The sequence below is a fragment of the Hippocampus guttulatus genome, chromosome 4, assembly GCF_054856545.1.
Source record: "Hippocampus guttulatus isolate MCC_2025c chromosome 4, RoL_Hgut_1.0, whole genome shotgun sequence".
NCBI lineage: Eukaryota > Metazoa > Chordata > Actinopteri > Syngnathiformes > Syngnathidae > Hippocampus > Hippocampus guttulatus.
The window spans coordinates 6,562,251-6,585,375 of record NC_141264.1 but is presented as its reverse complement, the minus strand read 5'-3'; the positions used below and the strand labels follow the sequence as shown (position 1 = coordinate 6,585,375).

Here is a 23,125-nt window from a genome sequence, read left to right as displayed (position 1 = left end):
GCAGGCTCATATTGAAGAGATGCAACGGGAGCAAAGACAATCGGGAAAACAAACAAACAGAAAGTGTGAAAGATAGAGAACGTGTGTGTCATTGGGAAAACAGCAGAACCAAGTGCAGAGAGCAAGATTGTGGGAACACAGTGTCGAGAGGCATTCGAACAGCATAAACTGTGAGAAAGAGAACATTCACATTCCAATCATTCCCGCTTCCTTTCTTCATTTTCTGGCATGGAAGGACCCCGCGCATGTTCTGATGGTGTTGCAATTGAAACAGACAGGCCCGCCGCGGTGCTGCCAATGATATGTTAGTGACACTTGGCCCACAGATGACTCCACTCACCACCATCTGGCTCGATCGAAAAGCATTTTAACAAGTGAAAAGCTGCGAATCCAGTCCTTGCCTTATTGACTGTCACGGTCGATTATGGGTGTGGACCACAGGGCATGCACTAGATTTGTGAAATGAATCAATACGTGCTGTGAATTATGGTTGCTGCCTTTGAGCTCTCGTTCATTTGCGGACGTCCAAGACTGTGGTGCCAAAAATAACGCATCAATGGTGGTCTAATTTTAGAATAAAACCCCTCCTTTTGCATTTGCTGCAGGGATCCTCAAAGCATATTAGTAGAATTTAACGTGCAGAATGTGTTTATCAGTACATCATGCTGAGACAGTTTGGTTTCAAAAAAAGACTGAATAGAAACAAAGTCAATCTTAAAATAGCTTTCACGACTCCAACGCTTTCATAACCATAATAATGATGCCATATCTCTGTCGTCTCTGTCTCCATAGGGCCAAACACGTATGTGGAAGGAATCTCCTTTATCACTTCTCAGTTCAAGAGCAAGAACAAGTCATCAAACAAGGAGGTTTACACCCATGTGACCTGCGCAACCGACACGAAAAACATGCAGTTTGTCTTTGATGCTGCGAGTAATGTCATCATCACCGACAGCCTCCGGCGCTCTGGCCTAGCCTGATGATGTCACGACTTCGAGACCACCTCATATTAAGCGGGTTTTGGGTTCAATCCAAATACATGTACCGTATTTTTCGCACTATAGGGTGCACCAAAAAGTCTTCATTTTCTTAAAACCTCACCGCGGGCCTTAAAATCCGGTGCATCTTGTGTATGGTCATTACGGTAATATGTCGACCCCAAGATGTGTGTGTGTGTGTGTGTGTGTGTGTGTGTGTGTGTGTGTGTGTGTGTGTGTGTGTGTGCGTGTGTGTGTGTGTGTGTGTGTGTGTGTATATATATATATATATATATATATATATATATATATATATATATGGCTCTCATCGAAATACATTTCCAAATATTTTGCTTTCATGGCTCTCTTAGTCAAAAAAGGTCCCGACCCCGGATATACACAATTCAACATCTATTTCACATCAATTTATTCTTTGTTTAAATTGCTATTTTATGGTAATTTGTTTTTTGGGAGGGGTTTTTGCACTCGATGAAAGGCATCTTTATTGTTGCACATTATACTTAGGGGAACTATTGTCTTTTTGCTAGGGCCTACATAAAACCACTCAAGACTCAAGCTTGAGATGTAGTGTGCTGACTCAGTCTGACACTTCTCAGAGGGTGCTTCAGTGTAACAATTGACTTGATAGGGTCACCGGGGGCTTCTTCTACCATTATTGGGTGCTGCTGCACGTGATTGTTTCTTTATTGTCCGTAACTGTGCCCTCATAAGTCAAACTTGTGCTGTGAAAAAAAAGGCATTGTGTTTCTGTGGTTCCATTGTCAACTGGGACTGCAGTTTTCACCCGTAGGTTGGAGCAGCTTGCTCATGTTGCTTCTACTGAAAAAATTGCATGAGATTAGAGAGTCAATTAAAGAGACCGGGTTACTTGACGTGAACCTTTCATGTACACTGTAACCTGATAAAATGATAAGCTTCCATTGTAGTAACCATGGTCCCTGAAAGGGTTAACATGTAGGAAGCATCAATAGTATAGTTTATAATTTAGATATCTAATCTAATCTAATTCTCTATTCATTTTACTTAAAATGATCATACAGAAAATAAACTAGCCTTGGATGTTCCCGAAAAAAGGCATGTCTGCTTCGATCCAAATTGTTATTTTAAGAACCAGGTAGATGACGTCTCCCATTTCCATTTATGGCATGTCCTAATTAGACACCGAGCTGCCTCAGGCTGTTGATCAACCTGCTTTGCGCATGTGTTTGTGGTCTGAGTCCTGAGTGTGCGTCGATGGTATAGGGAAGGACGTGTGTGCTTTTGCGTGGGTGTGTATGTGCCCGTGATTGCAAAGCACTAGAAAGTGTTGTGTCAAAGACACCACGAGCCCATGGGTGGAGCCAGTATGAGTGGATTAATGATCCAGAAGGCACTCACTGGTCCACCCCTTTCCACGCCCACTGGCTGTCAGCACATCAAGCCATGAACACAGCTACGTGGTTTCAAAATGTCAAAACAATGTTTGTGATATTAGAAAAAAAAATCAAGAAATCAAGATCTGGAATACTTAATTTCATGCAATGCAAATGTCGGATTACCCTGTCGCTTTTGTAATCAATGGTGTCAGGCATGTGCACTGCCTTTGAAATGTGAGCAGGAATTGCAATTTGTTTTTGTGCATGCAGCTCCTCCTCATTTTGTATGTGCAGCTGTTGTTATTGTGTAGTCAGGTGTTGGCTTCAGTTTTTGTTCTGTGGTTCATTTTGTGTAGCGGTGCAGCTCTTATTTTCCCTTTCTATGTTTTAATTCCTCAAAGGCTAAATCACTAGATCTGAGTCAGTAAAATCTTCATGCCTACATTTTTATTTTTTCATGGGAGGCAACCCACTTCTTTAACTTTGCCTCATTTTACTTTGTTTGTCTGAAGCTCGACCAATACGTCCGTTCATGTTTCTTCTGTACGGACACTTGGCATGTAATACATGCATAAAATTAGATGGGGGCCAACATGTTGAAAATAATTATTGGACACTTTTGCTGTGATGTTACAGTACAGTTTATATTTTTACATTTGTTTATTCTGTTATTTATCGACATACTGTATGTTTGAACAGTCTGTGAGGTAAAAATCGCAAAAGGTTATGACTGGGTTTTATCGACTTGTTGCGGAGGCCCTCGGCTTCACAGGACCTGAAATGCTGATCATAGCCCATTCTGGAATATTTTTAGATTTACAAGCAGATTGTCCCATTGGAAACACAGTAATTGACATTGAATTCCTCCTTTCCAATGTTAAACCGTCCATTGCCTTATTAACTGTATAGGCAATGTTTTAATTTATATTTTTATATAATAACTGTCATAACTGTTATTTCACAAATCCATGCAAGATGGAACACACCTGAGAATGGGAATTTCAGTATTTTCAGGGTTGGGTAACTGGCAGCCCGCAGGTAGCATGCAGCGCTCAAACTCACTCTGAGGGCTTTATTTTGTAGCGCAAAGCTAACTGTGCGCATGGGTGGAGTTCTGTTTCTTTTGGTATTTTGTTAGATGTTGCACAGGTGGAATTGGGCGTACGTGGCATTTGCGCCATTGTGCACCTTTGTGGGATGGAACGCAGCTGAGTGCCAGCCAATCGTAGCGACATGCCTCATTTGCATTCAAATCAGGACATTCGGAGGGCACGCCGTGCTTGACATTATGGAAACGGTGATGAACTCGCTGGTGTCCGTGCATGACATTTGCGTTCGCAAAAAAAAAAGACCGCCTTGCACCCACGACGGTGCGTCTGTGTTTTGTCCGCAGAGAACTGAATCTGTCCGGCTTCACCTCCATCAAATACACCAAAATTGCGTTGCGTCAACTGCACTATCATTGAGACCTGCTTTTAGATTGGGGAAAAAAATGTTGGCCCCCCTACATCATTTAAGTTGTGCATCCCTGGTCTTGTTGATAAAATAAAACTACTTCCAAACAATGTAACCATGAAAGTTAATTCAAAGAACTATCCAAATATACAATATCTATCACAGGGGTGTGCAAACTAAGTCCTCAAGGGCCGACGTCCTGCCTGTATCCCATCTCTCCCTGCTGCAACACACCTGATTAAATGATCAGGATCGTTATGTTGTTTCTTCCGAGTTTGCTGATGAGCTGATCCTGATCCATTTCTATTAAAGTTATTACCAAAAACGTCATTCACAAGTATTTTGTTTCTTTTTAATTGAACAGATTTCAATTTAAAAAATATGACCGTTGCCTAACAGTGAGGAGCTCATTTTGGCATGTTTAAAGCTTTGCTGTGTTGAGTTTACATGTTTTCCCTGTGCTTGTTAGGGGTTCTCTCTGGATAATCCAGCTTCCTCACGAAGTCCAAAAGCATGAATGGTGGGCTCAGTAAAGACTCAGAATTTCCATAGGTTTGAATGTGAATGGTTGTCAGTCCTGTGATTGACTGGTGATGAGTTCACGGTCTCTCGACTTAAATCAGATGGGAGTGCTTCCCAAGCATCTCTACCAGATATATCATATTTTGCGTGGGCGGCGCTTGCTTTTTAGTCCTTCACAATTGTTCCAAGTAGCCCTTTGGGACGAAGTATTTGCCAATAAGTCATCCTTGCTCTTGTCGCTCTCATGAAACCTTTCTACTCTCTCGCAACTGCTTGTAGCAAATTGGGTACATGAGTGCCTTACTTTATCAAGAAGTGCAATTAAAGCACAAAGCTACTCATACTGCAGTCATGATTATTAAGCGGACCACCACTAATAATGTATCCCTTGTGATGTCATTTGTTGACATTGTATTGGGAAAGTATTGAAATAAAGCATACCTTGAGTAACTTAATATGTGTGAAGACTATTTGTGGATGGAAAAAAACTGACAATTGCAGAAAGAATGTCTTCGATGGACCCTCGTGTCATATTGATTTGTTTATTTGTGCTTCATTCCAAAAAGATTTGCAATACTTGTCTTGCATTTTCCTACAGATCTTTTTTAGTGTGGAAAACTCAACATTCTCACCCCTTCCCGCTCTCTTTCCACAGAATCGCATGCATGAGTCTCTGATGCTGTTCGACTCAATCTGCAACAACAAATTCTTCATCGATACCTCCATCATCCTCTTTCTCAACAAGAAAGATTTGTTTGCAGAGAAGATCAAGAAGTCAGCGCTCAGCATCTGTTTCCCTGAGTACACAGGTGAGACGCATCTCTGCCAAATGCATGAAGGTGGAGGAGACCAGCAACCAACAAAGTGCACAGGTTGAATCAGGTATCATAAAAACTACACGACAGTAAATTGTCGTTCAGTAGATGGATGGATGGTTGGATACTGTTTTCATCCTCAAGGTCAATTTATTCAGTCGCCTCACCCTGGAGGCTCGCCCAGTTGACAATACTAACATTTTTTTGGTGGTGCATATGCTGGTATTCTTTATGCATACAAGCGACTGTTTTACTGTAGCATTGGTCTTGTTTTTTGTTTTTTTTTGACAAAGCCCATTTGCAAATTTTGAGATGGTTCGGCTCCAAAATTGCTGCTGTCATTAAAGTGGGAGTTTAAACTGCGAGCAAGGTTTGAATGTCACCTCATTTCACTAATACCGCCCCCCCCCCCAAAAAAAAATATATTAACTCATTCACTCCCAAAGACGTTGTTAAACGTCTTTTCAGACTTGGTCTAGAATTGGCTGGTACTGAATGAGTTAAAAAGCAGATGCTAAAAAAAACAGCGTTTTGTGCCCATTCTGTAAGTCAGAGGTGGCAAACTCATTTTTGTCGCAGGCCAGATTTTAGTTACCGTTTCACTTGGAGGGCTGTTATGACTGAAACCATATAAAGTTAAGAATAACTGTTGATTCAACTATTGTTTAAGTTACTATCATGAGGGGTTGAGTAACAAGGAAATGCTTAGAATATATCTCTTTATTTTATTCCATATGAGAATTAAAAATTTAGGTAGACATTTTAGAAAGGATCATGTAAGTTGACATGTTTGAGCTACTTTCGCGGGACCACATCAAATGATGTGGCGGGCCGCATCTGGCCCCCAGGCCTTGAGTTTGACACCTGTGCTGTAAGTGAACACAGCCGACTTGATTTGCTGCCGATCAAAGTGGCTCCTCTCATTCCTTTTAAATGTGGTGCATAAGACCGTCCTTGAAGAATAAACTGGTTTGCTTGTGTCCTGCGGCAGATCGAGGTGCGCAAAGTAGATTTAGAAGGAACTGCAAGCAGTTCTCCATGAGCGGATGATGTAAAGTTGTCCAGGGAGATCGCAGCACTTGGAGATGACATTCCACACATGCTGTCCCTGTGTTAGACCACCAGCATCCTTGCCCTCCATAGCTGTGCCGCGGCTGATAGTAATAAGAATGCCTTCAAGAAATTGATTTCTGCAATCATTCAGTGGGTTCAATGCACACTGTTGTCATAGTTAGAAATGAAATCCAATAACTTCCACCACACGTGCCCGGAGCGCAGAATGTGTCTTCCTGTGCCCCATATCAGAGCCACCTAAATCTCGTTACCCCGTCCGTGTACGCCAGTACTTTGATGTGATTTCAGCAGGCGCAAAGCTTAGTTCAGCCACCAAATTTTCTGCTGTGCTGTACGTCTGTCAAAGAAAACTCATTTGACAAATCAGAACACCGACCGTGGCGCAGAGGGGGGTCTGCCAAATTCTCAAACAGGCTAAACGAGGCTTGCACCAGCACGAAAATCAACAGGTATTACTCATGTTAAATCTACCTGTCAAACAGAACTGTTCCTAATTCCGCGTCGGTTCTGAATCCTCTAAGCTGCCTGTGACCCCTCCGCTTTGGAAAGGTTGCTTCAATCTTCACTCTTGATTTGTCTCGAGCTGTCCAATTCTTTCGTAACTTTTATTGCTAAGCAGAGGTAAGTATTCCACTAACCATTCTGCAAAGCTCCAGATGCCCAAGGAAAGGAGTCAGCGCAAGGTTGTGGGGGCGTGCCAATCAATGCACAAATGACACCGTGTCTTCCCTTCCCCCCACCTTTCTTGTCTTTCTCCAGGACCAAACACCTACGAGGATGCTGCAGCTTATATCCAAGCACAGTTTGAGAGCAAGAATCGCTCCCCAAATAAAGAAATCTACTGTCACATGACCTGCGCCACAGATACAGGGAACATCCAGGTGGTGTTTGATGCTGTGACCGATATCATCATCGCCAACAACCTCAGAGGATGTGGCTTGTACTAAGCAGCCCGTGTCGCACCCGCTCCTTCCTTTCTCCAACCTGTCCTCTTCCACTTCGCTCTCCTACTCAACCCGCTTCCTCTGACACTGCTGTGGAAACGATGATGGTAACGATGCTGTTTACTTAAAATAAAACAGAAAAAAAAAGAAGACGAGGAAAAATGCAACTAGGTACATATTAGTGAGGATAATAAAAGAAAATATTAGTCATAAAGATATATATTATCTATCTATCTATCTATACATATATATGTGTGTGTGTGTGTGTGTGTGTGTATAGATAGATAGATATAATGTTGTTAATTTTTTTTCCCCTTGCTCTGGGTTCTCCCCCAATGTTCTCTGGCCTGCTGCCAAACAAACAAAGAAAAGTGTTTTTGAAAGGAAACACAGAACTCTGCAGCCTTGAAACCTTCTCGAACAAAGTTAATGAAAGTGTTCTAATCTAATTTGCTTTTCCGGTGGTGTCGTTTGTCGCTAACGAAACTTTTCCCTTTTTTTTTTTTTGTGACCTTGGATATGGATTGTGTTTTTGTTGATTTTGTCTGTATTTATTACATTAGCCGGTACACAGATTTGTGTTCACATTTTGTCTCACCTGAACCCATTTGTTGTTTATTGTTTTGTTTCTGGCGACAGTAGTGTTTACGTCAGAACATTTTTTGAATAAATATGTGAAAATATCTATCGCTTCAAAATTATGAAGAGGGTCAGCCAATCGAAACCTTGGAAAAATACTCAAGACCTGCTGAAAGTGTCAAACACCAATTCATTTCACATTTGTCTTTTGTTTACATTGGCGTGACTCTCCTGTTCCGCAAGCAGTCCTGGCAGGGACAGAAAGTGTTTCCTAAAGCTGGCTTTCACCCGACAGCCAATGGGAAGCAGTGCCAGGTGACACATGCAGGGACTGTACTGTAGATAGCAATGCCTTTAGAAGCGAGTACACGTTATAACTAGCTTTTCTCACTATTATAACCTCTACCATATATTCTCAGTGTAAGGAATCTCGGTCCTGGTTTGAAAATGTTTGATTAATTTATTAATTTATTTATTGATGATCACATCCTAGCCCAGGACATACCGTACTCTTATCTATCGGTCTCTCTTCCTCTACATTTTACAGTACGCACCGTCATGCCTTTACGTCTTTCACTTCAATCCATGCATGGTACCTTTGGCATACGGCTAATATTGGAGGCAGACCCGGGGGGGCGGAGGGGGTGAGGCGGGCAGAAGAGTCGCCTCTTCTGCCCTCTCTCCCTCCTTACTCCTGTTCAAGCCCTTGACATGTATAGCATGATATGACTCCAGCCTTTGTATAAAGTGAACAGTTATGCCAAAACTGGAAGAAAAGAAAAAAAAAAAGAAAAGTTCCGCATACAAATTCATATTTTTTAAAAAGTCCTTTCAAATGGAAAAGAAATGAAAACACTTTGAGAAAAATAGATTGAAAAATAAATCCAATGGCAAGATAAGGGCAGCAGTTTAACGAGAGGGATAGCCGTGATTGTTTTCACTCCTTCAGGTCATTTCATTGTCAAGCCAACCGGACTGTTCGGGTTGCCTCGGGTTAGAAGGCGTTTGTTGTGGTCACTTTTTGGCTTTCAGGGGGACGGATAAATACTGAAGTTGTGTTCCCTCACCAACGCTCAGGCGAAAGCTGTCGAGCCTTTATGTATGAGCTGATGAAGTCCGTTCAGGTCAGAGACAAAATGTCTTGCCAGACGACTGGAACAGTCCAGTTGCGAGCGAGTCAATGCCCTGCAAAGAAGGAGAAAGATGTTTTGTTATTGGGTGTAATCAACTACTGTGTAATCAGGAATGACAACTAAGGTTTTCAAAAGGGGTGTTCACACGGCCCACATTTGCATCAGTACTGCACCGTTGTATTTTGTTGCGATGTATCTTACACCGATGTCAATTTTGTGGAGCGTTCACACGTATAAAGCCGCTTACTAAAGAGAAGCGTGTTAATCCCGGTGCAGCCTCACTCGCGTTCACACAGCAGTTTCTGCGGCCGTGCAATACGATAGTACCGGTAATAATACGGAAATAAAACATGCGCATGCGTAAAGTGTACTTCCTTTTCCCCGCCTTGTTTGTGACATACCGATAAACCATGGTTTTTACTTCTCCAGACAAATCAACGCTGTGGTCTATCAGACACCGTAAAAGGATGAGAGAGAGAAAGGAAAGAAGTGCAAAATACCCAGGATGCAAGTTATGCAATACCCAAATGTAACCAACTCTTCTCACGCGTAGCGAGCCTACCACTGTAGCGTTCACATATATCGGTGCTGCCCCGCAAACTAGCATTTACTCCGGAGTAAATTTTTAAACCACCTCCTGAGCAGGGTTAAATTTGCTCCGGTTGAAGCTGTTTTCAGGGGCTACACCGGTATAACTTTGTACGTGTGAACGCTCTACGGGGGGCAGCCCCGGTGCTACACCGGAGTAAAAGTTGCCGTGTGAACACCCCTAAAGGTGAATGGTTATGTAGGATGCTGTCGGAAAGACACAAATCATAGATTTTTGTGGGGAATTCTTGCAGTTACATCAATATCAATCTGGTTTTTAAAAAATCAAATAAAAACAGCAAGATTAAAAAAAAAATCACACGCAGAAATTAACACGAGTATTACATAACGGTCACGGTGATCCTGTAATATTCTACAATATTTCCTGTGCTTTGTAGCTACAGAACTTTTTTTTTTCCTCTCTCTCTCTAGCTCCCTTTTGTAAAATAAAATATGGTTTGCAATTGGTTCCAGCTAGAACAGCAAGCATATTTGGAGCCACAGTGTTCTCAAAAGACAATGTGTTGTAATGCTTTGAACTGTGCCCCATCTCCCTCTCTCTTGTGACTGTTTTGCCTGTTTGAACGCGTGTCCTCACTTTAGCCTGACTCATAACAATTAAATTATATGATAACAATCTCTATTTTTATTTTTATTATTATTTCAGGAAGAAAAAAAACATTATTTTGGGGCGGGGGCAGATTTCTTGCTGCTCCACTTGTTAGTGATGCCGCATGTTCACACGTCGCTGTGTATAAACCTCCTCTTTTTCCCTCTTCCTCTCTGAGCAATTAGTTTGACACATGCCTTTCAGGTCGACAATGAAAAGCACAGTTTTCATATCACACACACACATACACACAAAATACATAAATATCAAAATTTCTTACCTAGCCATGTCTATATGTTAGCCTTCATCGATCCATCTATGTAGCCCTCTCTTTCTTGCAAATGTGTATAATGAAATAATAGACCTGTTTTTTGGCATTCTGTTCTTGATACCTGCATTTGATTTTTTTTTTATACTTTTTGTTCTCAAATCAGTGAATACATTTTTTTCTGTGCAGCTTTCTCTCTTGCTCTTCCTCTCTGTCTCACCCTCTCTCTTCCTCTCTCTCTCTCTCTCTCTCTCGCCCTCCTCTTTAGTGAATGGTTGTTATTTCATGTGGGATGTCCGTGATGGAAAAAAAAAACCAATCGAATGTAGTGTTTACATTAAAAGCCACTGTTTTCATGACTATAAAAATGCTCACCGATTTTGTCTTTTCTGTATAAAACTGCCTCAATGCTTGACTGTTGTCATCTCACTGTACATTGTGCACAAATGAACCAGGACAGCTGACCGCATGTATACACTGGAGCTAATATTGAAAGAAAGGATTGATTTGGAAGCCCATTTGCAGCTGTAACTGGTTCCCAAAGGTGTTTGATGCCGTTGAGGTCCGATTCAAGTATGAGAAAGTGAAAAATTCTGCATTTTTTTCCCCTACAAAATAAAACTTGTCCAAATACACCAAGCATCAAGAATGATATCACCCACTTACATTTACACATCCGAGTTCTTGTCTTGATTAAATTAGTGAAAATTCGGTGAAAGAAGTCATGTCCCGTGCAAGTGAGCAACAGTCCGACACCCTGCTCTTTGTACTGCTGGGGCAAAGGCAAGAGGGGATTTCACCACCATGAAGACCGGAAGACTGAATCGGCAATCAAGAGATTTCTACTTGTCGGAGTACAACTGGAGTAGAAAAGCAGGTCTAATGCGATTTTGGCGGTGGAATTTGATTAGATTGCAGGCAGACAAATTGCAAGTTTTGTGGACGTGTGATGAATGTCAGATGGTTTTCATTCATAAAAATCTGAAGTGGGCATCAAACGCTCTGAATCACTGAAATTAATTCATTGCATGCATTATTATTATTGTCATCATCATTACATTTTTTGAAATCATCCCACTGGCTGGCTGGCACGACTGGGAGGGCGGTCTCCAACGGGCCACTTAATAGTGAGGCTATGTGCTCTCCATGTCGATACTGTAGTGGCAACCATTGGACTGCATTAATAGATCATTTGAGTCACTGTTTTGATTGGCCATGATTGAGGTCGGCTGTGACCGCTCCCACAACGGCGTGGACCTCCCTCAGATCCGCCATGCAGGATTTACGCCAGTCATGAAAATAGAGCCCATGATGTTCATCTTGTACATCAGGTTTAGGACCATACAGTTTACAGTGTCAAGTATGTTTAAGGTAACCCAACAAATTCCTTTTATGAGAACATTTGGAAACTTTTTCCCATGCTATTGAATGAGAAGGTGTGAACATTTGACTCTCAACTCTCTCTCAACTCTCTATGTGTATAGCACTAATATATACTATAATATGTGGTAGATCATAAGCGCCACTGTTTGTGAACCAAAACTCTTCACAATAGCAATTAACATTGGCGCCGTGTCTGAAAGAAGATTGAGGATCATGCCACGTCACGTTAATGAAACACTGCTGCTCATTAATTGCATTTTAATGAGCGCTCGCTGTTTTCCACAGGGTGTCCTACAGCAGGCAGCCCAACCCTGCTGCAATGACAGCAGGACAATCATTATTCTTGGCAGTGATTTGGGGAAATATTCAAAACAATGTAAATCAGTGATGGTGTAGTGGTTCATTTGTATGACTTCCATGCAGGCAGCGTAGGTTCCGTTCCCACTCACTGACGACATGAACCAGAGTGTGATTGGTTGTCTGTCCATATTGTACAGTATGTACCCTGCAAATGAATGGCAACCAGTCCAATTAAAAGTGTTGTCTGCCTTTCGCCTGGAGTCAGCTGTGACAGGTTCCTACACTCCTTGACTCTAAACGCGATGAGCGGTTTAAAAAATGAATGGATGAAATAATATATATGATTTAATTTTTTTTCTTCATAAAATACATTTCATTGAAAAAAAAATGTAAAGAACTGAATAATGCAAACAAGGGCAACGTATATAATTGTACCACATTTCCACCCTCTGTTAATAAATATGCGGGTTCTTTTCCGGTCATGTCTTAGGCTTTGTTCACGTTAACTCCAGACCCGCCAGATCTCAGGCTTAAGGGAGCACATGAAATGCATGGGCTGGGGGTTCCATTGTTCTTCATACCCTCCAGACAGTACCTACTTTGCTCCATCTATTTAACGCTGCCGTACTCTGCGCAACACTGTCGTTCCGTCAATTGTCTTGAATCATGACCTTTGCAACAACTGCTGTCACGTGATCTGAATTTTTGGTGTCAATTTGTGATTTTTTTATGACACTGAATTGATCAGAAGATGGAGTAATACATCTATTTAATCAACTGTATATTCACTCTAGCAAGCGAAAATGCATTGGAAAAAAAATTGTCATTTCAACCCCCAAAATTATTTTTAAAACAACCTGACAAACATTAAATATAATGTGTAATGTTTCCATGTTTACGACATCTCCTTCTCTGACATAAATTTAAAATAATGCATGCACATCGCCAGGCACTCAGGTGGCCGGGACTTTTGCTAAAACTATTCCTATCGTGGATCAGCAGTGGTAAACAAGTCCATACATTTACTTACCAACTACACCAAGTAGCCTACATCTGCTCCTTTTTGGCTCACGTTGGAAGCTGGCTGTGTTGTACAAGTCCCGGTGTCCGCAGACCGCAATTATTATTTTGCCCTACATTGTTTGACCACTTATGAACTGACGTGTACAATACAGTATATGACATAGTAAGTGCATTATCAAAGCTGTTTGTCTCTGATGTACAGTAGCTGTACTGATATTTTAAGCACATTTTCAAAGCCATATGGCTTTGGTGAAGCTTTTAAAGATTCAGCAAATGACGTTCGGTATATCTCGTATCCTCATTTAGCAAAAAATTAAGTGCATCTTGTCAACAACCGAACGGCAGTGTTTCTGTGTTAGTTCAACCTGCTGGCCCGACGGAACCGCCACTTTGGACTCTTGGCTGGGAAAAAGAGGAGGTTGGTAGCCTGAGTTCACCGTCAAGGGGGAAATACCTGTGGCGGTTTTGATCAGTGAGTTGTGGTAATACTCCACGCAGGGGAGGTGGGTGGACCAGGTTCCGACGAGGCGTGAGGCTACGCAGCATAGTGCAGTCTCTAGGTCCTGGTTTGCCAGCTCCATGTGCCCCTTCGTCTGAGGGTGGTAGCCGGACGAAAGGTTGGTTGAGGACCCCAGCGCCAGACAGAAGGCCTTCCAGACATGAGGTAAACTGTGGACCCCTGTCTGAGACAATGTCCATGGGAATTCCGTGGAGTCTGAAAACAAGCTGGACCAGGAGGTTAGCATTATCTAAGGCAGTGGTGCAAATGATGAAATATTTTTTTTATTATAGTATGAAATTGACATATCTTTCCTTTTTTGCAACAATTCTGGTTGGTGGTGTGCCTTGCAATTTTTTGTTTCACTTAAAATATGTGCCTTGGCTCAATAAAGGTTGAGAATCACAGATCTCTGGCTTTCTAAACAGTTAAATTAACTTTAAAATCCGTTCTAAAAGAAACTAGTGCAGCAGTTCAAGCGAAGCGGTAATGGGTTCACTATGTTTCTGTATAGGTTAAAATCCTGGCTGCCACATTTTGAATCAATGGAAATTTCCTCAGTGACTTTTTGGTCAAGGCAGTAAAAAGTTGGCTTGTGATGAAAACAGGATTCAGCATTTCAGCATCACTCTGAGTCAAAAATTATCTAATTTTGGCTCTACTCCTAAAATGTAAAAAGGATGTACAGTACTTGGATTTTTGTGAAAATGACTAATGATGATAATGATCATGAAGATGATCCATCAATCAATTTTTATCAAGTGCCTGTCCTCTTTAAAGTCGATGGTGAGCTGGGCTGACCCCAACAAACTGTGGCCCAGAACCCTGGAATGGTTAATAACCAGTCACAGGGAAAATACCTATGGATAAGTATTCACTCATATTAGCACCTATCGACCATTTCGTCTTCGACCAAACTGATATGTATGTTTTTTGAACGGGTGGAATAAGACACAAGCAGAAAGCAAATTCCACACGGGAAGAGATTCAAACCTAGATTCTCTTGGCTGGGAGTCAGACATGCTTGGCATTACTCCACTGTGCTGCCATAATCATTAGCAGTAGCGGAAACCCATTCAAGATATGGATGGTTATCACTTTTAAGGTTGTTGTTCAGGCGTTTGGCCTTCCGGGACTCTTTTTGTGATTGTCTCTCCATCTTCACCTATGGGCGAGGTGCTCTATCTAGTGGTGGAAAGTGGACACAGCACCACCACGCCCATTATTTGTTTTGTTTTGTTTTGTTTTTTTGGTCTGCATGTTTATATGCCGAAGCTCACAAGCAAAGAAAAAAAAGTCTGATGCAGCAGGCAGATTTTGTGACGTGATATTACTCTGCACGTGAATGAGCTGACCGAGCCGTTCCCTCTCTGATACACAAAAACAGAAAGCATAAAATTCACATCACGGCATAAAAAAACATTAAATCAAACGAAAGCATTTTTGATTAAACGGCATAGGTGCTAAACAAGCAGATCTGATCCACGAATAAACTGAACATGAAAACAAACTCTCACTGACTGTATTCTGCCTTTCTGCTCTTTGCAGCATGCCTGTCCTTTTTTGACAGCATCTTGTCCATGTCGTTCTCATTCGTCATATTTCTGTCGCTCACTCCCCTCTTATTGGTCAACATTCTCGACGAAGGGAGACGCTGGTGGCACTTTATTAACAAGGCAGATAGTTAGCTGAAAGACTAAATCAATAATGTCTGTGCAGCTACTAGCGCACTCACTCACACACACACACAACAAATGTACATTTATAGCACTCCAGCACCAACCCTTATGTTGCTAGGATACCAGTTAGCTCCGAATTCCCAGACACTGCACTTTGGTTTGTTTATTTAAAAAATGAACACGCATTTTTGGGGGTGTACCGTAGGGCATCGTCTAAAACGCTTCATCTGCCTGTGAAATAGCTCAACGCGTTTTAGACCAATCACCATCAAAATTCAAATGCAGAACACCACCTACGCCCACTTCAACTTGTGAAAATCAAAGCAGTCGCCACCGTGATTTTATGGGCATTCAGCGTGTTCCTCCCTATCGAGAAAAAGCTGAACGTGGCTTGATGTTAGAAATCTACGGCCATCAACGCCAACATTCATGTGCATCTCTATCTACGCCCACACCAATCTTCGAAAAAAATCTACACAATCCCCTCACTATTTGGGATTTTATGGATGTTAAAGCGTTTTCCTCATTTTTAGCGACATTAAACTTGAGTGCGCACCGATGGAGAGGAAAACTGTAAGGTCCGCAAAATCTCAAATATCGGTGCGATTGTTTTGATATTTTCAGAGGTTGAAGTGGCCAGTTGTAGAGATGTGAAAGTCAGTTTTGATAATGACTGTTCAGGATAATGATAGTTTTCTGACATTAAGTCACGTGAAGCTTTTGTAAGCTCATCCGACTGATACAGATTTACCTATTCCCTCATCTGTGGACCAGAGGCCTACCGTTCTGCCTGCAGCACTGGGTTCAAACACCGGTTCCTCTTCACGCCCAGGCCACCGCCAAGTTAAACTTCCTTCACGTTTCAAAGACTTTGTTCTGATGTGATTGTATGTTTCTGATGCTTTTTTAACCCCCCCCCCCCCTGTGTAATGTTGTTAATTTGTTGTAACCTGGATTCTATAGTTGAGTGTTAGAAGAAATGAGGACATTTCTCTAGTGGGTGGGGGAAGAATGTAAGCTTTTGTTAAATTGTTAATTATTATCATTTTATATTTAAGCATTATATTCTTTTATGTTAGTTACCTTAATTATACTCTGTTTAATACGTCCTGAAATATTCTTATGTTGCTTACATGTGATTGGGGAAGAAAAGCAGGAAGGCGGGTCGTTACCGGAAGGGGGAGTGTTCGTTCGAGAGTTAGGAGGCAGCCGTTGGAAAAAAAAGAAAAAAGAAAGAGCTGTGTTTAAACGAAGTCGTCCTCTCCTTTTTGCCCATTCTAAACGTAAAACCTACGAGCCCCTCAACTTACACTTTTTTAAATGAAGTGTTTTAGTCCGTCCCTATCTGGAGTCATGTAAAACACAAGACACACGAGCATATACACACTCAAACGATAAATTCTAATGATGTGTGAGTGGGAATACCCTGACCAAAAAGTTGACAGAATTTTTATACTGGTCTGTGGTTGCTACAGCAACTGCCTTTGGAAATAATAACAACTTCCCGTTAAAACAGAAACAGAGGGTGGTAGTGTGTAAACATGTTTTGTTTGAGGAACGACTTTGTTCCCTCGTAATAAACTGTGAGCGTGATGACAACGTGTTAGCCTTAAAACTTTAATTAGTGCATTTTAGTGGAATAATTCTCCAGATGAGGATTACTGGAGTACAAAATAAAACATTAGAGGATATTTATCATGGCTGTATCCGACCATTTCTAAAATAGTTGTATTTTTTTCTCAAGTGGGTGGTTAAATGAAAGAAATCTCAGGACTAGGTGTAGCAGACATCTGGAACAGTTGAACTATTACGAAAAGTAGAAAAAAATTACATAGCAATTTTTTGTCAACCTGATCACATTGCTGTGAAGCGCAGTTTCTGCACCCACCTGTGAGACAGAAAGAGAGTAAATGGTAATTTGGTATGGTATTGTGAAACCACACACAAACACAAAACACTGGGATTCCAACAAAATCTTGTAATTAAAACGCAACATATTCAACACCCTTTAGTCAACAACAAATAATGACGTAACAACCAAGGATAACCTAAGAGGGCAGGGCCTTATATATATTTTTTCATTCTTGGTCGAGGGAACGGCTTCGCTTGTGTGTCGAAAAGAGATCAAAGTAAATTAAAAAACTGTTAATTCAGGATATATCTCAATGAACAGAGCCCACCGTTGCTTAAAAAGTTCAACGTGGAGAGTCTATGTTGAGAAAGAGAGGTAAAGATGTAGACATGGTGACCATATTCGGTGGGGCAAATTCCGTCAAAAGCAGGAGTCACTCAGACATGATGAAGGCGGACCGGAAGTATTCCCCTCCAAGAAACATTATTGGCTGTTGGAAGTCCGCGCCCAATGATGCATAATCCTCCATAAAGACAGACTGCGCATGCAAAAACATGTAATGAGAATTTATCGGCCATGCTCTATATGCCCAAAGACAAAGTATGTCATCGTTTGAGACACCAGAGATAAATGAATAACTGCTACTAATCAATAACTGTATACTTTTTATCCTGGTCATGTGAAAACAGATGATGAGCTACCCCGGATACAGCAACCCCGGCGATTTGCTTCTTTTTTGATAATCGCACCATTCTTTTTGTGGTCCATTCTATACTGTACAGTTGCATGTGGCACCACACGATGCTATTTCTTGACAATAACACCAGAGGGTGCAATTTTCATTTGCAGCCCCTGAATGGAAACTGCAGAGGTGGGCTATCCAGTAAAATGTCGCCTGCGGGACTCCCGTCTGTTGTCAGTCCGTCACTCCGTCATAGTTATTTCAACCACACTTCCGTCATCGCCAAATTACAGTTGGTCACCACGATTTTAGGACCGTTAGTAACACATCAATATTTTGGTCAGTGGCAAGAGCCAATCAGATTCAAGAACATACTCATGACCACTGGGGCTACGTCGCCTGTCAGTCATCCTTACATCATTATTTCAGGCCAGCCTGGACCATCAACAACCAATCAGAGTCAAGAACGTACTTACCAGTCTGAAATAGCGACTGAATGATGACTGCCGAACCGCTTACTACGTCACACGCAGGTGCACAAAAATATATTTAAAAGGGAGAATGGGAACTGCGATTTAGCAGCCAACACAACCACAGGTCACCGGATTGACTTGCGATGTTCAATATCTTTATTTTTTTTATGTCGGAGCAGAAAACGCCCTCTCCTTCCCCTCCTCAAGGCAAGCCCAGTCCAAGTCACCCCCGAGAAGGACCATGTGACATGTGTTCCCAACAATCCGGCATAAGTGACGGACTGACAGACCTTCCATCAGTGACAGAGTCCATGCCCACCACTATAGGGTTAGGGAGGATTAGTGTTGACACGAGAAGCCTTAAGGGACGAAAGTGTGTAACAATAAGCATAGCGTGGAAGGTTCTGATTTCTCATCGTTTAAAATAAATGTGGGTGAATTACTGCATGGGACTATTGGAGTGAAGACAAACAGCATACCGCTGGTGAAATACCATTTGCATATTCCTTGCAGGTGTGCATATCCTCTGTAATGCATAGTTTCATTGTGTCTAATATTCTTTGGGTTGCATTATGTGGCAGATTGGATAACAGGATTGCATCTCATTTGAGATTTCTCTTTATTTTTACACATTTACAAAAATGTTCCAAAGCTTTTTTGTTTTTCAATGTGTGTGTGTGTGTGTGGGGGGGGGGGGGGGGGTCCTGATTCCAGGCATGATTAAAAAGCGGACAGCCAGCCAAATATACAACCAGACAGACTGGCTGACCAAACATTGTAACTGATCCACTAAATTACTCGACCATGCGCCATTCCAAATTTGTCTGTAAGCCACGGGATCCCACCGTCTGACACCAAGAATAAATATACGCACATGCAGACGGCTCCCCTGCTCTACACTAATGTGTCCATGGTTTTACGTGTGTAGATGATGTCAACGGTAAGTGATGGACGTTGTCTAAGTAAAGAAATCCAGTGTCTAAATGAGTACTTGTGTCGCCGGTTCCTTCATAAAAGATAACACTTTAAAAGCTAAAGCTTTGGGTCTGTTTTGCCTCTCATACTGTTCATCATTTCAATAGAAACTATTTTTGAACGTTGACACTTAATCAACTACGGAAGAAATGAGAAAAGTTGTCGTCTAAGGCCTTCACAAAAGCAGAAGCAGTATGGTGAAAGTACTCCATTGGCAATATCTGAAATATTTTGGGCTTATTAATTATTTACTTGTCCCTTTAGTGCAGCAAAAGCAGAAATACTTTTACAGACAATTCAGGCGGCAGTTTTCAGTCTCGCTTCAGATGACAGAGATGCAGACAGCAAAGAGCCTTGCAAACACGGAATATTGGAGCAGATGACACTCAGGCATCATAACAAAACGAGAACACACGCTGCTGCCTCAAAGAACTTATTCAGGAATGGCATCCCCTGTCTGTAGACACACATTATCCCGAGTCAGCTCCATACCACTGTAGCATCATTAACGTTCCTGTGTTATTGATGCGTTTTAAATATTTATTAGGCCATTTCCAGGGCCGCAGCATAATCTGCGCCGGAAAACAAAGGCCAAATACTGCTGTGTGTGCCCTTGAATAACAATGACGGTACAACAAGCACAACATATGGCACTGATTTTGTGTTTAATGTTCAACGTGCTATAAGGTAGCATTGTCACTTGAAAACTAACTTATGCACAACATTGCAACTGAGCAGGCTCATGTGTTGCAAAGACAAAGAAAAATATACAATCAATTTACACGGACCGGCCACAGAACTATGACCACTTAGCACAATGGAATAACAACTATATTAAATATTCATTTCAAAGCTCACGTCTTTATTCACACTGTCAAAGCGGAATTGATTCAACGGTATGTTCTTTATTGTGGTTTTAATTTTCCAGTGGTGCTCTCAGGATGCAGTACACTTCATTCATACCACAGAAACAATAACACACACACACACACACACACACACACACACACACACACACACTTGTGGAAGCAAGGGGGAAAAAAAACCTTGATCAAAAGACAATCTATAAAAGTGAATTTTAACAAGTGATTTAAAAGATGCAACAGAATCTGCACATCTCAGATCCACAGAGAGATCATTCCAAAGTCGAGGAGCTCTGACAGAAAATGTTCGATCACCTTTATTTTTAAGTCTTGACTTTGGAACATCCAGGAGGCCTCCACCCGGGGATCTGAGACAACGTGCTAACTCATGTGTAGTTAAAACTTCGGATAGGTGGCTCGAAGCCAGTCCCATAAGTGCTTTTTAAGGAATCAGTTGAATCTTAAAATCAATTCTAAAACAGACTGGGAGCCAATGAAATGATGCTTAAATTGGTGCGATGTGATGCCACCCATCGGAATTCTTAAGAAGTCTCGCTGCTGCATTTTGAACGAGCTGTGTCATGATTCCGTTCTTGTCTGTCTCCAGCATGTGGCACAGGAGGGCCTTCCCTCCTGCATGCACACCTGCTGCCAATGTTAATCAGCCAACTAGTTGTGGACTTCCAAGTTGTCATTTCTCTGTCGGATAATTCATCTTGCTTAGAACTCTGGCACTGAGTCTTGAATTCTTCTTGATGTTTCATGCGCTTCGTTTTGTTGACCTCGCCATGTTTTTTGCACTTTCCTATGTAAGTCACTTTTCGTTGTAGTTATTCATCTTGGTTTTTTTGTATCATACGTTTTTTCCTCCTCCTCCACAGCAAGAGTGACCAGCTGAGGTGACTCCTTCCTGGTGAGTAGAACTCTTGGAGACTTTGGGGCAAAGCGAAGACAACCTGGTGGAACAATGTCGCAGAGCTGCCCTTAGAACGGTCTCCTTCTAGTGCAGGCATGTCCAGCTCCGGTCCTGGAGGGCCACTGTCCTGCCTGTTTTCCACCTCTCTGGGCTGCAACACACCTGATTCAGATGATCAGCTCGTCAGCCAGCTCTGAAGCAGCATTAGAACGATCCTGATTATTTGAATCAGGTGTGTTGCATCCTGGGAAAGCTGGAAAACAGGCAGGACAGCGGCCCTCCAGGACCGACTTTGGACACCCCTGTTCTAGTGGATCTAGAGCAGGGGTCACCAACATTTTCGGAAGCTAGCTAACTAACGTAAGACTAACACAACAGTCCGCAAATAGTCGTTGCAGTGACTGTATGACATCTACGTCAAACAAAAATAACAATAGACCGAAACTATCCAATCGTAAAAATGTGAAATAACACACACGCAAACTGTAGGTCCGTGACATTATCACATTAATTATTGAACAGCAATACTAAAATACTTTGGAAAAAATACAAGATTCCGCTATTTTAGGACAGAGGGATTTGCATACTTGTAGCACATCTGGACAGGATGAGTGGCTAAGAAGCACTTTTCAAGGGGGTTCAGGCCTCAGGCTGGAGCATATGCTCCGAACAGTTCAACGAATACAAAGACTGCTTTTTTATGGCACTCATGTCATTGATTCCCGGTAATTCTTCTTTGATTCATTTGATCCTGCTGACAAAGCCAACTACTTTACTTCCTCCAAGTGGCCATTTGTGCCCATGTTTGCTGCAGGCCAAACAGCGCATGAGTGATTTAACAACTCAGTCTGGTGATGCAGTAAAAGGTTCATCAATTAGTCAGATAATCTGCGGTTGCCATCGTGAACAATTCTGATGTGCATGCAGTCTGGTCTCATATTCGCACAGTTGACTGGACACAACTCGTTTTGATCCACTTTCATGTATGTATGGGCTGAAGTTGTTAAGTTTGGTGCCCGGAGAATTTTCAAAACTTTCAAATGAGTTTAAATTCAGGAAAACTCTTACTCTTATTTCGGCAAGCACACGTGAAAACGTATGAAGGTTCATGGCCAGTAGGTCACGGTGTGTAAAAGTTATAGAAAATGGATGGATGAATGGCGAAACTTTTCTCAACAACTCTGCAACAACTTTCAAAATGCTTAGCTCAATTGACTTTGTACTTTTTTAAATTTTTTATTTATTTATTTTTGGTGGAGCTAAGATTTGTTTAAAGATGCGCTTGAAGCTCTTCCAATCCAAACTGCAAACTAACAAGATACATACCTGCACTTGAGCAGGTTCTTCACTTAATGGGCTCCTTCAAAAAGTACCGCACCTTGATTTTTTTTTCTTTTTTGTGCCGGTGCAAGCTCCGTTTTGTCTGTTTGGAAATTTGGTAGACCGCTCGGTGGTGGGCATTCTGGTGGGTCCCTTGGGATGAACTCAGCACACCTGAAAATTTGGTGGCTGAAAGTCATCGCAGCTTTACACCTATAGGAAGGATGCCTAACTATTGGTGCAGGTAGTGTGAGATGATTTTGGTGAATTTGATTGAGGTGTAGTCATACACATTCTGAGATATGCACACGTGTCGCGGCTGTCATCATATTTCGTTCCTAAATATGACAACAGCATGCATCGAACCCTCTGAATCACAGCAAAAATCAATTCATTGAACAATTGTGCATTTTTGACCTCATGCATGGACACCAGCAAATCGTTTTCTCCTTCCGCCTTGTGGAGGATTGTGCTCAGATTTTAAAAGGGATGCTTTGATTGACGGCGAAACAAGTTGGCTGTGTTCACGCCTACGTTGGCGCAAAACACTCTTTTTAAAGTGCCACAGTGGACTGGCTTGCATGGGTCTGTGAAAATACCAAAACTTAGTCAAGGCCGCACTTTACACCGTGCCTCGCTCCAGACTTGCAGTGGGTACAAAAATACAGCCCAATGTGTTTATGGGCCATTCCATCTAACTAGTGCCTTTGGATTGTTGTAACACTCTCAAAATAAACCAGAATTTCTCATACAAATCTGATAATATACCTAGTTAATTACTCAAAATGTGTATTAGCCCAGCTTAGGCAGCTTTATCAT

General features: G+C 41.8%; 1 protein-coding gene across 4 annotated transcripts in view; it reads left to right on the top strand.

Moving 5' to 3' along the window:
* Positions 1-10,976, top strand: part of gnao1a (guanine nucleotide binding protein (G protein), alpha activating activity polypeptide O, a) — a 103,791-nt gene extending 92,815 nt beyond the window's left edge. The window contains exons 7-8 of one of the 4 annotated variants that reach the window (XM_086110014.1): positions 4,986-5,139; positions 6,979-10,976. In XM_086110014.1, coding sequence (XP_085966140.1) covers positions 4,986-5,139; positions 6,979-7,166 — 342 coding nt within the window. In that variant the 3' untranslated portion in view covers positions 7,167-10,976. Of the gene's footprint in view, positions 1-792; positions 4,896-4,985; positions 5,140-6,978 lie in introns of those variants that run through there. The other 3 variants (XM_086110017.1, XM_086110016.1, XM_086110015.1) reach the window with 3 other exon arrangements.
* The last annotated feature ends 12,149 nt before the right edge of the window (positions 10,977-23,125 follow it).